Source organism: Taudactylus pleione, unplaced genomic scaffold, assembly GCF_031769625.1.
Source record: "Taudactylus pleione unplaced genomic scaffold, aTauple2 ptg001125l, whole genome shotgun sequence".
In the NCBI taxonomy this organism is placed as follows: Eukaryota; Metazoa; Chordata; class Amphibia; order Anura; family Myobatrachidae; genus Taudactylus; species Taudactylus pleione.
Window position 1 is genome coordinate 678721 of NW_028285526.1, and position 16985 is coordinate 695705.

A 16985-nucleotide genomic window follows, 5' to 3' on the forward strand; every position below is an offset into this window, starting at 1 on the left:
CTATAGGTTGTAAGCTTGCGAGCAGGGCCCTCTTACCTTTATGTCTGTCTCTAACTACCCAGTCTTGTTCTATTAATGTTTCAAATTGTAAAGCGCAACAAAATATGCTGCGCTATATAAGAAACTGTTAATAAATAAATAAATAAGATAAGGAAAATCACATAAGGGACAAGGGCCCTGCTCATGAGAGCTTACATTGTAAAGGGGAGGGGCAGACAGACAGGGGTGACACAGATGGGTAGATAATGAGCATGGGACAGAGGGTTAGGATGAGAGCAGGACGGCTTGGTGAATTAATTACATGTATTTTACAAAGACTCCCAAACAAGGTATTGGAGAAATCCGCAATGTGATACTCAGATACTGGTAAATACAATCGGATATAAAGTTGCCTTACCTGGAATAGGAGAATATTTCTATGTTCTGGATGGTTTTGTCGCTCTGGTTTAGGGGAATCTGTTCTTCAGTTGTTGAAGTGTGTTCTGAACAAGCCACAATATCCTCAGCGCTACATTCTCTCTGCTGGCAGGAAACGAAAAGGAGCAAGACATAGCATGGTTAATTATATAATACATTTTTATAAATCCGTTATAGCCTAAGCCGCCCCCTGTTGCCTAACCCTAACCCTCCCCCTGGTGCCTCATCCTAACCCTCCACCTGGTGTCTAACCTTAACCCTCCCCCTGGTTCCTAACTCTAACCCTCCCCCTACTGCCTAGCCCTAACCCTCCCCCTGGTACCCAACTCACCCCTGGTGTCTATCCTTAACCCTCTCCCTGGTTCCTAACCCTAACCCTCCACCTAGTGCCTAACCCTGGTGCCTAACCCTAACCTTCCCCCTGGTGTCTAACCATAACTCTCCACCTGGTGCCTAACTCTAACCCTGGTGCCTAATCCCTTCCCTCCACCTGGTGTCTAACCCTAACCCAAACCCTGGTGCCTAACTCTAACCCTCCCCCTGGTGTCTAACCATAACTCTCCACCTGTTGCCTAACCCTAACCCTCCCCCTGGTTTCTAACCCTAACCATCCCCCTGGTGCCCAATCCTAACCCTCCCCTGGTTTCTAACCCTAACCATCCTTCTGGTGCCTAATCCTAACCATCCCCCTGGTCCCCAACCATTACTCTCCACCAACTGCATGACCTCAAAAACCATGAAAAATCATGAAATGCCATGTGTTGACCTTTTGACCCTGTCAACCTATTGACTATCTACCTAGACACTGTCGATATACCATCCGGATACCATTTGTAGGAGTGGCACTTGGATATGGCAAACATTATGAAGATGGTACAAGAATGACCGATTTACATATTACATAGATAAATAAACATCTGCACCAGCAGCAAGGACCAAGCTGCAGGATCACGGAATATATAATATCGTGTTATTATATATGTGTTTGTACAAAATCTAAGTAATTTTATTATTTTACAAACTAATTGTTGCAAATCAGATTCCAAGCCTCTCCAGCCATGTACAAAGCTAAATGTTGCATCACGACAGCCGTATGCCAGCGTTTACGTGCATCAGATAGTAAATGATTCGGTCACTGGGTCTGACCCATTCACCTTGGTCAGCTGCAGATCCAGGCGCTGGCGTTAAAGCTCAGAGACTGGATAAATAGGAGTATGGGCAGTACAAGGACAATTGCTGGGCTCTGTCGTTATTGGCTATTGCTGGGATCTGCTGTCATTATTAGGCTATTGCTGGGATCTGCTGTCGTTATTAGGCTACTGCTGGGATCTGCTGTCATTATTAGGCTACTACTGGGATCTGCTGTCATTATTAGGCTACTACTGGGATCTGCTGTCATTATTAGGCTATGGCTGAGATCTGCTGTCATTATTAGGCTATGGCTGGGATCTGCTGTCGTTATTAGGCTATTGCTGGGATCTGCTGTCGTTATTAGGCTATGGCTGGGATCTGCTGTCGTTATTAGGCTATTGCTGGGATCTGCTGTCGTTATTAGGCTATTGCTGGGATCTGCTGTTGTTATTAGGCTACTGCTGGGATCTGCTGTTGTTATTAGGCTATGGCTGGGATCTGCTGTTGTTATTGCTCGGATCTGCTGTCCCTATTGAGCAAATAAACTGAATGCGTTTCCATTCTATTTCCAAGCTATTGCTGGGATCTGCTGTCGTTATTAGGCTATGGCTGGGATCTGCTGTCGTTATTAGGCTATGGCTGGGATCTGCTGTCGTTATCAGGCTATGGCTGGGATCTGCTGTCGTTATTAGGCTATGGCTGGGATCTGCTGTCGTTATCCGGCTATGGCTGGGATCTGCTGTCGTTATTAGGCTATGGCTGGGATCTGCTGTCGTTATTAGGCTATTGCTGGGATCTGCTGTCGTTATTAGGCTATTGCTGGGATCTGCTGTCGTTATTAGGCTATGGCTGGGGATCTGTTGTCGTTATTAAGCTATTGCTGGGATCTGCTGTCGTTACTAGGCTATTGCTGGGATCTGCTGTCTTTATTAGGCTATTGCTGGGATCTGCTGTTGTTATTGGCTATTGCTGGGATCTGCTGTTGTTATTGGCTATTGCTGGGATCTGCTGTCATTATTAGGCTATTGCTGGGATCTGCTGTTGTTATTGCTCGGATCTGCTGTCCCTATTGAGCAAATAAACTGAATGCGTTTCCATTCTATTTCCAAGCTATTGCTGGGATCTGCTGTCGTTAGTAGGCTATTGCTGGGATCTGCTGTCGCTATTAGGCTATTGCTGGGATCTGCTGTCATTATTAGGCTATTGCTGTGATCTGCTGTCGTTATTAGGCTATTGCTGGGATCTGCTGTTGTTATTGGCTATTGCTGGGATCTGCTGTCATTATTAGGTTATTGCTGGGATCTGCTGTCATTATTAGACTATTGCTGGGATCTGCTGTCATTATTAGGCTATTGCCGGGATCTGCTGTTGTTATTGGCTATTGCTGGGATCTGCTCTTGTTATTGGCTATTGCTGGGATCTGCTGTCACTATTGAGCAAATAAACTGAATGCGTTTCCATTGATAGTCGCAGCATTTACCTTGTAGTCTTCAATCCAGGTCTGTAACCCTGAAAATGTGAAACTGGCCCAACTCCCACCATAATAACTTCTCCTGCAAGATGGGGGGAAAAAAATAGGTCTACGTTAAAAGGATCTAATAAAAAAAGTACTTTGTAATTAATTTGGAACTGTCTGAGTATCCTGATGATTTGTGTTCTAAAGAAATATAAATGTACAGACAGAGGATTCACTTAGAATTCATCAGGCAGAAGCTCAGATTAACGGTTATGTTTCTTGGCACGATGCTGCTGTAGGTATATTCATATATCCAAATATAACAATTAGACACAATCCATGGTATTAATGACAGTATTTAACAAAGAAGAAATTAGTTTGATGAAAGTAGCAAAACTCATAAGTACACAGTAAAGTACATTATTCTATTACGCCAACTACGCCGTCCTATAGACGAAACTATTATATAAAGAGTACAACTGGCACAGTATAACAGATTACATAATAACACTGATGGGTTACTGAGATCATTTATTTGAGGAGATAACAAAGGATACAAAACAATGGTGACAGAAGTCAATGGCAGAGGTTAAAGGATGACCCAGGTCAGGATAGAGTGTGAGAACAATACCCACAAAACTCAGGTGAGATAGCGAGGGAGGGGCATCGACAACTGCGGGCGGCAAAGGAGGGGTCAGCGTAGGGCGCTTAGAGATGAGAAATGAGAGTTCAGGGTAATTTAAATCTTGATTTTTAGTTTAATCCTTATACTCCACTCAACAAAAAAACCTGGGCGAGGGGCTCCTGTTTGGAAAAATGAAACATTGGACCAAATAAAGTCATTGCAATGCACTTTGTAATATGTATGTAGCGTTCCCGCTAGGCTGTTTCAGCGGGGTGCCGCGCCCTGCCCTATTACTAAAGGGCAGAAAGCACCCAGCCCTCTGGCGTGGCGCTCCACTGAAATAGCCTGCGGGTTCTGACCCCTCCTGCGGGCCTCAATGTCCCGCGGGTGGGGAAAACGGAGGTGCAGCGGTCACCGCCGGTGAATGGATGCCGAGCGCATCCATTCACAGTGACTGCAATGCTAGGGGGTTGCCCGGCATGTCCGTAAGTGCCAGGCACGCCCTACAAAAGTGCCAAAAGGGGGACGCGACATAAATGCACACCCCCTTTCCCTTAGTCACGCCTTTCCGGGGGCACGCACAGAATGCCCTTTCTCTAGGTCTGTCGCCGGACCTAGAGTGAACACTATATAAATAACTGTTAATAATAAAAGATCACCAAATACTACAGTTTCCCTTAAAGAGCAGCCATGTTGGCGCTTTATAAATACAGAAATAACAATAAGTTGGAATTACACAAACAAACGATAAATATTTTTTTGTGAACTAAACAAAAAAAACATTTCTATACAGATGTGTCTTTTCATACTGTGGCTTCAGACACACCTAACAGTCCCTATCGGCGCGCCAGATCCCTGCATCTCCACGCCAAAAAAACGCAACAATTAAAACTGGAAGCGGCAAAGCTGCATTGCTTGTGAACACAGGGGCAGAGATTTACTAACCCGCGCTTTCTCAACGCCAACGGTGATCAGCAGATTTGACTAATCCAGGCTGATTTAGCGTTTATTTCTGTTGCCGTTTTAAGTCCATCGGTCAGAGCCGCAGATCAGCGGTGGGCTTTGACAAAGCGCGGGTTAGTAAATCTTCCCAGCAGAAATATGAACAATAAAATCTGCTGACCAAAGGCCCAATGTTACTTGTGGGAACAAAATTAATTTTTAATAAAAGAAGTAGAAAAAAGAGAAACAAACTTTCTGGCGGCCGGTTTGCCGTGCGCTCCAGCGTTTTAGGCCTGAATGCCGATCTCCGCACTTTGAATTGCAAATGACTTTTCTAAATCGCTTAATGTCTATTCTTGAAATTTCACATGTCAACATCTCATTAATATCTCCAGTGAATGTGGCTTTCTGAGAAGAGGCACAGACTACATTTATTGAGATGGATAGCTGGCACACACCGACGGGCCTCCTTCAATTACAATTTGGCAGAAGCTGACTTTGGTTTCAAATCAGTCGGCAGGAATTTATGACAAGCGGGCAATCAAGGGCCTATTCTGAATAAGATTAGCTGCCGCTGATGGTGAGGCTGGGCCTGGATATATAAATCAACAAAGGTGCTACTCAGTGCTTTTTAATGGACCTCGTCTATACCATTAGTTCCCGCACTTGCTTGTACATTCAGAAATGCACATTGGAGATTAAAGGCGTAATTGTGTATGAGGTACAGAGTGGTTCAGTGATCCCAGCGCTGCACAAACAGTAAGCAGATTATTTGCTGTTATTAAGGCATATCGAATCTGTGTGGCTCATTTACTCAGCGTTATAAAGGTCCGCATGCTTCGGTGCATTGCTGGTCGGCGAATTCAGTGTGAACGGGCCCCGCAATAGAGATAAAATGATCAATAGGAGGAAGTAACTATCAGAACGCGCAAAAGTGGCTACAAACTCCGGACATATTAAGTTTAGGTGCGTCCAACGAACCGGATGTAATTCCAGTGAGCACAAGACAGGGCAATGTACTAACAGTCATATAACCAGTCACAATGGGTTCTCTGAACTAAGCATCTCAGCTGAGCCCCAATGCACAAACAGCCATATAACCAGTCACAATGGGTTCCCTGAACTAAGCATCTCAGCTGAGCCCCAATGCAGAATCAGCCATATAACCAGTCACAATTGGTTCCCTGAACTAAGCATCTCAGCTGAGCCCCAATGCAGAATCAGTCATATAACCAGTCACAATGGGTTCCCTGAATGAAGCATCTCAGCTGAGCCCCAATGCAGAATCAGTCATATAACCAGTCACAATGGGTTCCCTGAACTAAGCATCTCAGCTGAGCCCCAATGCAGAATCAGTCATATAACCAGTCGCAATGGGTTCCCTGAACTAAGCATCTCAGCTGAGCCCCAATGCAGAATCAGTCATATAACCAGTCACAATGGGTTCCCTGAACTAAGCATCTCAGCTGAGCCCCAATGCAGAATCAGTCATATAACCAGTCACAATGGGCTCCCTGAACTAAGCATCTCAGCTGAGCCCCAATGCACTAACAGTCATATAATCAGTCACAATGGGTTCCCTGAACTAAGCATCTCAGCTGAGCCCCAATGCAGAATCAGCCATATAACCAGTCACAATGGGTTCCCTGAACTAAGCATCTCAGCTGAGCCCCAATGCACTAACAGTCATATAACCAGTCACAATGGGTTCCCTGAACTAAGCATCTCAGCTGAGCCCCAATGCAGAATCAGTCATATAACCAGTCACAATGGGTTCCCTGAACTAAGCATCTCAGCTGAGCCCCAATGCAGAAACAGCCATATAACCAGTCACAATGGGTTCCCTGAACTAAGCATCTCAGCTGAGCCCCAATGCAGAAACAGCCATATAACCAGTCACAAGGGGTTCCCTGAACTAAGCATCTCAGCTGAGCCCCAATGCAGAATCAGTCATATAACCAGTCACCATGGGTTCCCTGAACTAAGCATCTCAGCTGAGCCCCAATGCACTAACAGTCATATAACCAGTCACAATGGTTCCCTGAACTAAGCATCTCAGCTGAGCCCCAATGCACAAACAGCCATATAACCAGTCACCATGGGTTCCCTGAACTAAGCATCTCAGCTGAGCCCCAATGCAGAATCAGCCATATAACCAGTCACAATGGGTTCCCTGAACTAAGCATCTCAGCTGAGCCCCAATGCACCAACAGTCATATAACCAGTCACAATGGGTTCCCTGAACTAAGCACCTCAGCTGAGCCCCAATGCAGAATCAGTCATATAACCAGTCACCATGGGTTCCCTGAACTAAGCATCTCAGCTGAGCCCCAATGCACTAACAGTCATATAACCAGTCACAATGGGTTCCCTGAACTAAGCATCTCAGCTGAGCCCCAATGCACAAACAGCCATATAACCAGTCACAATGGGTTCCCTGAACTAAGCATCTCAGCTGAGCCCCAATGCAGAATCAGTCATATAACCAGTCACAATGGGTTCCCTGACCTAAGCATCTCAGCTGAGCCCCAATGCAGAATCAGTCATATAACCAGTCACAATGGGTTCCCTGACCTAAGCATCTCAGCTGAGCCCCAATGCAGAATCAGTCATATAACCAGTCGCAATGGGTTCCCTGAGCTAAGCATCTCAGCTGAGCCCCAATGCAGAATCAGTCATATAACCAGTCACAATGGGTTCCCTGAACTAAGCATCTCAGCTGAGCCCCAATGCAGAATCAGTCATATAACCAGTCACAATGGGCTCCCTGAACTAAGCATCTCAGCTGAGCCCCAATGCATTAACAGTCATATAATCAGTCACAATGGGTTCCCTGAACTAAGCATCTCAGCTGAGCCCCAATGCAGAATCAGTCCAGTCACAATGGGTTCCCTGAACTAAGCATCTCAGCTGAGCCCCAATGCAGAATCAGCCATATAACCAGTCACAATGGATTCCCTGAACTAAGCATCTCAGCTGAGCCCCAATGCACTAACAGTCATATAACCAGTCACAATGGGTTCCCTGAACTAAGCATCTCAGCTGAGCCCCAATGCAGAATCAGTCATATAACCAGTCACAATGGTCTTCCTGAACTAAGCATCCCAGCTGAGCCCCAATGCAGAAACAGCCATATAACCAGTCACAATGGGTTCCCTGAACTAAGCATCTCAGCTGAGCCCCAATGCAGAAACAGCCATATAACCAGTCACAAGGGGTTCCCTGAACTAAGCATCTCAGCTGAGCCCCAATGCAGAATCAGTCATATAACCAGTCACCATGGGTTCCCTGAACTAAGCATCTCAGCTGAGCCCCAATGCACTAACAGTCATATAACCAGTCACAATGGTTCCCTGAACTAAGCATCTCAGCTGAGCCCCAATGCACAAACAGCCATATAACCAGTCACAATGGGTTCCCTGAACTAAGCATCTCAGCTGAGCCCCAATGCACAAACAGCCATATAACCAGTCACAATGGGTTCCCTGAACTAAGCATCTCAGCTGAGCCCCAATGCACTAACAGTCATATAACCAGTCACAATGGGTTCCCTGAACTAAGCATCTCAGCTGAGCCCCAATGCAGAATCAGTCATATAACCAGTCACCATGGGTTCCCTGAACTAAGCATCTCAGCTGAGCCCCAATGCACTAACAGTCATATAACCAGTCACAATGGGTTCCCTGAACTAAGCATCTCAGCTGAGCCCCAATGCACAAACAGCCATATAACCAGTCACAATGGGTTCCCTGAACTAAGCATCTCAGCTGAGCCCCAATGCAGAATCAGTCATATAACCAGTCACAATGGGTTCCCTGACCTAAGCATCTCAGCTGAGCCCCAATGCAGAATCAGTCATATAACCAGTCACAATGGGTTCCCTGACCTAAGCATCTCAGCTGAGCCCCAATGCAGAATCAGTCATATAACCAGTCGCAATGGGTTCCCTGAACTAAGCATCTCAGCTGAGCCCCAATGCAGAATCAGTCATATAACCAGTCACAATGGGTTCCCTGAACTAAGCATCTCAGCTGAGCCCCAATGCAGAATCAGTCATATAGCCAGTCACAATGGGCTCCCTGAACTAAGCATCTCAGCTGAGCCCCAATGCACTAACAGTCATATAATCAGTCACAATGGGTTCCCTGAACTAAGCATCTCAGCTGAGCCCCAATGCAGAATCAGTCATATAACCAGTCACCATGGGTTCCCTGAACTAAGCATCTCAGCTGAGCCCCAATGCACTAACAGTCATATAACCAGTCACAATGGGTTCCCTGAACTAAGCATCTCAGCTGAGCCCCAATGCAGAATCAGCCATATAACCAGTCACCATGGGTTCCCTGAACTAAGCATCTCAGCTGAGCCCCAATGCACTAACAGTCATATAACCAGTCACAATGGGTTCCCTGAACTAAGCATCTCAGCTGAGCCCCAATGCACAAACAGCCATATAACCAGTCACAATGGGTTCCCTGAACTAAGCATCTCAGCTGAGCCCCAATGCAGAATCAGCTCCAACATAACAGAAATCATTCAGTAAGAAGCTACTGTAGGTAAGGAATGTTTCTCACACCGATCAGATTGTAAGCTCATGTGGGTCAGGGCTATCAATATAAAGCGTTTCAGGTTAATGTATTAATTCGGTTGTGTAATACGTCAGCACTGCGTAATATGCCAGTGCCTTTTATTGTCAGTAATAGTGTGATTTACAAATCGCTCACATGATGTCACTAATTCCCTATTTAACATGATAATCCCAAGCATACAGTTTCCCATTCATTGAAGTGCGCTGTAGGAGGGGTCCAGCTCTCCTATTCCTGATGTAATAGGAGATTAGTCGTAGCAATGGCGGACATCTCAGCACGGCATCTGTATACATTACATAGGGCTCATTAGCAGGTTATCTCATATGGGCTGGATGCAGAGGTAAGCGCAAGTCGGCTGTAAGCGCGTCCGCACTGCGTACATGGAAACAAATGCGGGTATTCGCCTACAGGCAGAGTATCGCTCATCTCTGAGGTCAGATCTCCCCATCTGTACGCTTGGTTCCACAGCCACCGCCATCATTATCACTGCGCACTTCCACCAGCCCTGTCTCTGGTGCAAAATATCAGTCCGGAAACAGGTGTAATTAGTGTTCATTCTAGCACCCTGCACCTGTCACATCCCGTAGAGTTATGCTATGCTGCCTGGGGTGTCGCTCACTGCTCTGGTGCTTCTAGCACACTCAGCTAATGCAACAAACTACTGTGATACAGACCAGAGTGTGCCAGAAGCACCAGAGCAGAGAGTGACACCCCAGGCAGGAAAGAGGAACTGCACGGGCTGTGACAGGTGCAGGGTGCTAGAACGAACACTAATATTTACATACAACTCAGCAATTCCATAGACCCACCCTCTCTGAACTTACGCTATGTGATTACACCCCTTACCATCCAATAACACCCCCTTCAGCTGCTACTGAGCTGCATATAACTCTGCCTTGCCCGTGCCTGCATAGGCTCCGCTCCGAAACAGGCGCAGTGTGAAAACACGCAAGATCCCTCTACCTTCCATTACGCACCATGGCCGCAATGTGCCCACCATCACACTATGGAAGCTGGTCGTAACACCACCGATTACAGACAGGCAATGGGGACAATTTGTGTTACTCCATCAATGTATCCAAATCATTTTACTCTTTTAGCGCATATGGAAACAATGACAAACGCTATGTGCGCTAGCTCAGTACCCTGATCACAGCGCTCATTCTGTCTGCTCTGTAACATAGAATATATACGCGTAACCACGGTAATCATTATTCATACAGTTAATGTACGGTGAAAGAATAAACCGCTTCCCATGAACGCAATGACTTACGCATCAAGGTGCAGAACCCGCTGCCCAATCCGCGAGCAGGCGGCCGCGATGATGGACTCTGGCAGCCCTGCGGAGAGAAGAACACTTTCAGCACTTCTGATAGGTTGAACCACCTCCAATTTGGGCAATACCTGGACCCCGAGGGTAAAAGCATCGGAACCTCTAATCCTGATGTGCACCTTAGGGATGTGGCTGCCGGGACTCTGGGATTTATGTATCAAGCAGTGGAAAGCATGGAGATGTGGAGCAGTTGCCCATAGCAACCAATCAGCTCCTATTATTTTATAGACTGTACTTGATAAATGCTACTTCAAAGCTGATTGGTTGCTATGGGCAACTTCACCACTGGGACACTTCTCCATACTTTTCACTGCTTGATACATGGACCCCTCTGTGTGTTACAGGAATAATCATTATATTGTATAGCACATTGTGTAAGCACTGCATACTGAGTGTGATGGGGCCGGACGGACTTACTAACGCCTCTTTTCTATGCGGGACAATAGACACCAGCACCCCCCGACAGCCAGGAAAATGCCAATATACTGACGGCACACACGGTCATAAATAACTATTACTATAATGTATTGTGAGGCTGAATTGTAACTAGATGAGGATGTATTTACTATACAGAGGAAGGTACAGTGCTGTCTCTGACATGTCCATGAATGTGAAAACACCACAATGTATTCATAGGCATATAGATGTAGATAGATAGATAGATAGATAGATAGATAGATAGATAGATAGATAGATAGATAGATAGATAGATAGATATTAGAGAGATAGATAGATAAGAGTTAGATAGATGAGATAGACAGACAGACAAATAGATAAGAGATAGATAGATATGAGATAGATAGATATGAGATAGATAGATATATAGATAGGAGATAGAAAGATAGATATGAGATAGATGAGTTAGATAGATATGAGTTAGATAGACAGACAGACAAATAGATAAGAGATAGATAGATATATACGAGATAGATATGAGATAGATAGATATATAGATAGGAGATAAATAGATAGAAAGATAGATAGATATGAGATAGATGAGTTAGATAGATATGAGTTAGATAGATATGAGTTAGATAGACAGACAGACAAATAGATAAGAGATAGATAGATATATACGAGATAGATATGAGATAGATAGATAGATAGATAGATAGATAGATAGATAGATAGATAGATAGATAGATAGATAGACAGATAGATATGAGATAGATAGATACTGTACATAGATAGATAGATATGAGATAGATAGATATAGGATACTGCAGATAGATAGATATGAGATAGATAGACAGATAGATAAGAGATAGATAGATATATACGAGATAGATATGAGATAGATAGATAGATAGATAGATAGATAGATAGATAGATAGATAGATAGATAGATAGATAGATAGATAGAGGATACTGTAGATAGACAGATAGATATGAGATAGATAGATACTGTACATAGATAGATAGATATGAGATAGATAGATATAGGATACTGCAGATAGATAGATATGAGATAGATAGACAGATAGATAAGATATAGATAGATATATACGAGATAGATATGAGATAGATAGATAGATAGATAGATATAGGATACTGTAGATAGACAGATAGATATGAGTTAGATAGACAGACAGACAGACAAATAGATAAGAGATAGATAGATATATACGAGATAGATGATAGATAGATAGATAGATAGATAGATAGATAGATAGATAGATAGATAGATAGATATGAGATAGATAGACAGATAGATAAGAGATAGATAGATATATACGAGATAGATATTAGATAGATAGATAGATAGATAGATAGATAGATAGATAGATAGATAGATAGATAGATAGATGATACTGTAGATAGACAGATAGATATGAGTTAGATAGACAGACAGACAGACAAATAGATAAGAGATAGATAGATATATACGAGATAGATATGAGATAGATAGATAGATAGATAGATAGATAGATAGATAGATAGATAGATAGATAGATAGATAGATGATACTGTACATAGATAGATAGATATGAGATAGATAGATATAGGATACTGCAGATAAATAGATAGATATGAGATAGATAGATAGATAGATAGATAGATAGACAGATAGATATGAGATAGATAGACAGATAGATAAGAGATAGATAGATATATACGAGATAGATATGAGATAGATAGATAGATAGATAGATAGATAGATAGATAGATAGATAGATAGATAGATATAGGATACTGTAGATAGACAGATAGATATGAGATAGATAGATAGATAGATATGAGATAGATATGAGATAGATAGATAGGATAGATAGATATGAGATAGATAGATAGATAGATAGATAGATAGATAGATATAGGATACTGTAGATAGACAGATAGATGATAGATAGATAGATAGATAGATAGATATGAGATAGATAGATAGATAGATAGATAGAGGATACTGTAGATAGACAGATAGATATGAGATAGATAGACAGATAGATAGATAGATAGATAAATAGATAGGCAGGCAGGCAGGCAGACAGACAGATATGAGATACATAGATAGATTCAATCCTCACTACAGTCACATTGAAAAGGGTATCTGAAAAAGGAAGATATCCATAAATCCTTTGTTTGAATCCGCCAATCTGCGCAGAGCATTACTGTTAATCTGCGCAGAGCATTACTGTTACTTAGGAGACTGCAAGCCAGTACATCCAACAGTGATGAAACGCAGAGCATCACTCCCTCCTAAGCGGTTTACCTTCTGCAGTGGCATAATGCAGAAAGCATCTTGGAAAGATGTATTTAACATATTTAGCTCAGTAATACTCTTTTAAAGTGGATTTACTGTAAAGAACAAAGGAAGTGTAATAGTTGTGATTGATCTTCTCTTCCCAATGAAAGCCTAAACTAATGGAAACGTACCCACCTATGTCCCACCCACTCGCCAGAGACTCAATCACACGTCTTTGGTTATCAAAACCCTACGAGTATTTCCCAAACTGTGAAATGATCTGTACATAGGAACGACAGGACCCTCCCTGCGAATGTCAGTCCCTAAATGAACCTTTATGTTATAAGAAAGAAATAAAAGGTTTCTCAGCCATTTCTCCCTGAGTGAGGATGCGGATTTCTGCCGTATTATTTCATTTCAGTCAAATAAAATGTTCTTTTGTTTTTCCTTCGAGTGATAGATTTTCATAACCAGGCTGGAATCAAAAATGGATTTTTCTTAACATTGTACTTACAGAATTTAAACATAAAATAAACTACTTACAGCGGTGCTGCCTGTGAAACGATAAATAATAGATTCCCCTGACAGGGTTCTGATGACCTGGCGAAGCTCGAGCGCGTTCAGACAAAATCATATGAAACTATAAATCATTCTCTACTTTACAGAACGTTTCAAAATGGATTCCTGCCTTCTACCTTGAAAGTCGTTTTGTGTGTTATTTATAACCGCGGACATCAGGACGGAAGGGAAATTGCATAGAAGTAGAAAATTTACTGGGAGTGCATTTATAAGGTAATAGCGCGCGCTCACATTACCCACAATTACCGGCAGGTAGGACTGGGAAACGGCGGCTGATAATTATTCACACGTGACCAAGGCCAGAGAATAAAATCCTGCAGAAAAATCATTGTCACGTGCGACTTATTGCGCGTCCCTCGGTTATCTATTATTAATGTAATAAATGATGTATATAAGGTGCACCTTATCATTAATGAATGATATCTGAAAGCAAAAGGCTCAGGGCAGCATAGGGCATCACGGTACAGTACAAGAGGGCATTGCATGTTTGTTTTTTGTTGTGCTATTATCCAAGACGAGGGTCGCCTCGCAGTTATCAGAAATAACGAGGGACTGCGCATGACTTTGCTGCATACATGGTTTAGCACCGTATATTATTCTCTATTTACTGTACAGCGATACATCAGCCCCTCCCCAGCGGAACTTACACTCTACGGGCATGATTTATAGTTGCTCTGCCCACAAACATCCGCTTGTGAAAGCGCCCATCATCATCGGCGCACTTGCACCAGCGCTATTCTTGGTGCAAGAGACCAGTCTGATGTCGGATGGATCCCTGCGTATGGTCACTTCTGAATATTCCACAACTCCGCTTCCATGCGACACGCGTATCCTACGTGCGAACGCCCAGTTACACCCACTCGGCCATGGACAGAGATATGGCAGTTCGCTAAAAATCGCTAGTTCTGTCCGCAAATGGAATTGCGTGCGACTCTCAATCGGGGCATCAATTTTTAATTTAATTATTGAAATCAACTGCTGCTTACAGCCAAGTGGTTATCCCTGGCTTTCCCTGTAAGTCTCAGTGGCATACAGTATATAGTGTTCATTCTAGTCACAAGCCGTGCAGTTCATCTCTCCTGTCTGGGGTGTCACTCTCTACTCTGGTGCTTCTAGCACACACTGGTCCATATCCCAGCTGTTTGTTGCATCCGCTGAGTGTACTAGAAGCACCAGAGCATAGAGTGACACCCCAGGCAGGAGAGAGGAACTGCACGGGCTGTGACAGGTACAGGGTGCTAGAATGAACACTACAGTCTGATGAAATGACTGGAGGAACAGTATCACCATGGCAGGCCGAACTTGTGCACGCTGTGGTCCTCATTTACAAAGCACACGGCAAAATCACATTTCTTTGCTCCAAGATGGTCGCCCAGTGCCCATGAACGCACTCAGGAGACGCCTCGGCACAAAAGAAGAGCATCTAGGTTGCATCAAGCTGCAAGAATCAGAAGAGACCACTGCGCAAATCTGGAAACATCAAACGCTCACAGTGCGCCCAACTCTTCCATATAGAAACGTCTGTCTCCCAACAAAGTCTGCCATAAGCTGAGGCACTCTGGCGGAACTCTGGGGCTAGTTCTGCGCTGCTGGGGAGGAACGCGGTTCTATCCAATATAGGGAGTCCGCTATCACCGACAGCCTCCATTATAAACGAAGGTAAATATATGGAGGAATGACAGCACCTTCGCAGAACGAATATGTTTTACTGAACATTTACAGAACAGAAGTAGACATAAATCCTACTTATAAATAGGGCATATTCCCCTCTATCGAGAGAATAGCAATGCTCAGGTCATTCTCATTCCACGGCCCTCGGACGACTGCGGGACTCTGAAGCCCTGACAGATGTGCGCGGCGTCTGACTGTGACAAGATGAAGTAAACAAACTTTCCAAAAGTTACTCTCTTTTCCTAATCATTTAAGCAGCATTGGAGCTCCGCACATTTATTCTCATCACCGTAAGGGAGAAATCAATGCTTAAAAATGGACAATTGGCAAATGAAAAATCAGTGGCTGAAATGAAGATAAGTTCTAACATGTGAGGATGAGGCTATAAACAGCTTATTGACAACTATGGAGGAAGAATATATCTTTCTTTATGAGCAGAGCGCGGCTGGAGGCTCCCTAATGCGCCATTACAGGTTATTAATGGACTGGCGTTTTCCAGCAGAGCGGACTGCAGGCCACGTGCATTTTTCAGACATTTTTCAAGGATAAGAGGAGAATCCTTTTGGCCATTATAAATTGTTATGTTATAAAGTCGTCCCAGCTAATCCGTCGTCCACAGCTAACCCTGGCGGTGCCCAAGCACAGTCCGCGCATTAAGAGGTGGCGCTAAATCTATAGAAATGCAGCATGCTGGTCATCTGTAAGGGGCAGCAGTTCATACATGTGAAAGGGAGCAGGTGATACATAGTAACTTATTTATGTACTCATCCTGGTCAGTCTGGGCCTCTCCAGTGCAGAAGCTCGGTACACACTGGAAAGATACTGCCTCAGGCCGCGGTTCCCGTCGCGATCCCCTCCCCGCCGGCCTCTGCAGCGAGTGTACGATATATTTGCCATCAGCTGTGCTGCACAGCTGACGCGATGCGCCTGATCTACGTCATTCATAGACCTATCGTCTGTACACAAACACACTGGCCGACGTGCCCACGATGCATCAGCCTCTGAGCGGCCGATGTGTTGGCCAGTGTGTACCCAGCATAACACATCCCGACCAATCAGCTTAGTACGAAAGCAGAGGTGGTATTGGTTGGGGTTTTTGCACCCGTAAGATATACTTTAGGTTAAATCTTCAAAGAAATATGGCAGCCTACAGTGAGCAACTTGTGTGAAAACAAAAATATAAAAAAAAAAATACAGTGCTGTGAACTATGCAAACTACACACGTGTCTCACTGGCTATTAGGCAATTTTATAACTAGTGATTCTCAATTAATGACCTATAAAGAGGCTGCAATCGCCGAGACCTTCAGCAGATTTATATTATCACTGATTAACTGCAGCACAAAAATGTGCAATCTAGGGAGTCAATTTACTAAGATGGGAGTTCTATTAAGAAGTGATGTGGCTCATAGCAACCAATCAGATTCCAGCTATAATCTTTTAGAAGGTAAATGAGAAGCAGAATCTGATTGGTTGCTATGGGCAACATCACTTCTTAAATAGAACTCCCATCTTAGAAAATGTACCCCCCGGAATCTGGTGGAGTCACAATAGGAAAGA

General features: G+C 43.8%; 1 protein-coding gene across 3 annotated transcripts in view; it reads right to left on the minus strand.

Annotated features, from left to right (window-relative positions):
• Positions 1-16985, minus strand: part of CHM (CHM Rab escort protein) — a 115383-nt gene that overhangs the window by 90793 nt on the left and 7605 nt on the right. For 2 of the 3 annotated variants that reach the window (XM_088461924.1, XM_088461922.1), the window contains exons 2-4: positions 10434-10500; positions 3029-3101; positions 398-522 (exon numbers count right to left, since the gene is read on the minus strand). In XM_088461924.1, the coding sequence (XP_088318050.1) occupies positions 398-522; positions 3029-3101; positions 10434-10500 (265 nt within the window). The remainder of the gene's footprint in view (positions 1-397; positions 523-3028; positions 3102-10433; positions 10501-16985) is intronic. The other variant, XM_088461923.1, reaches the window with a different exon arrangement.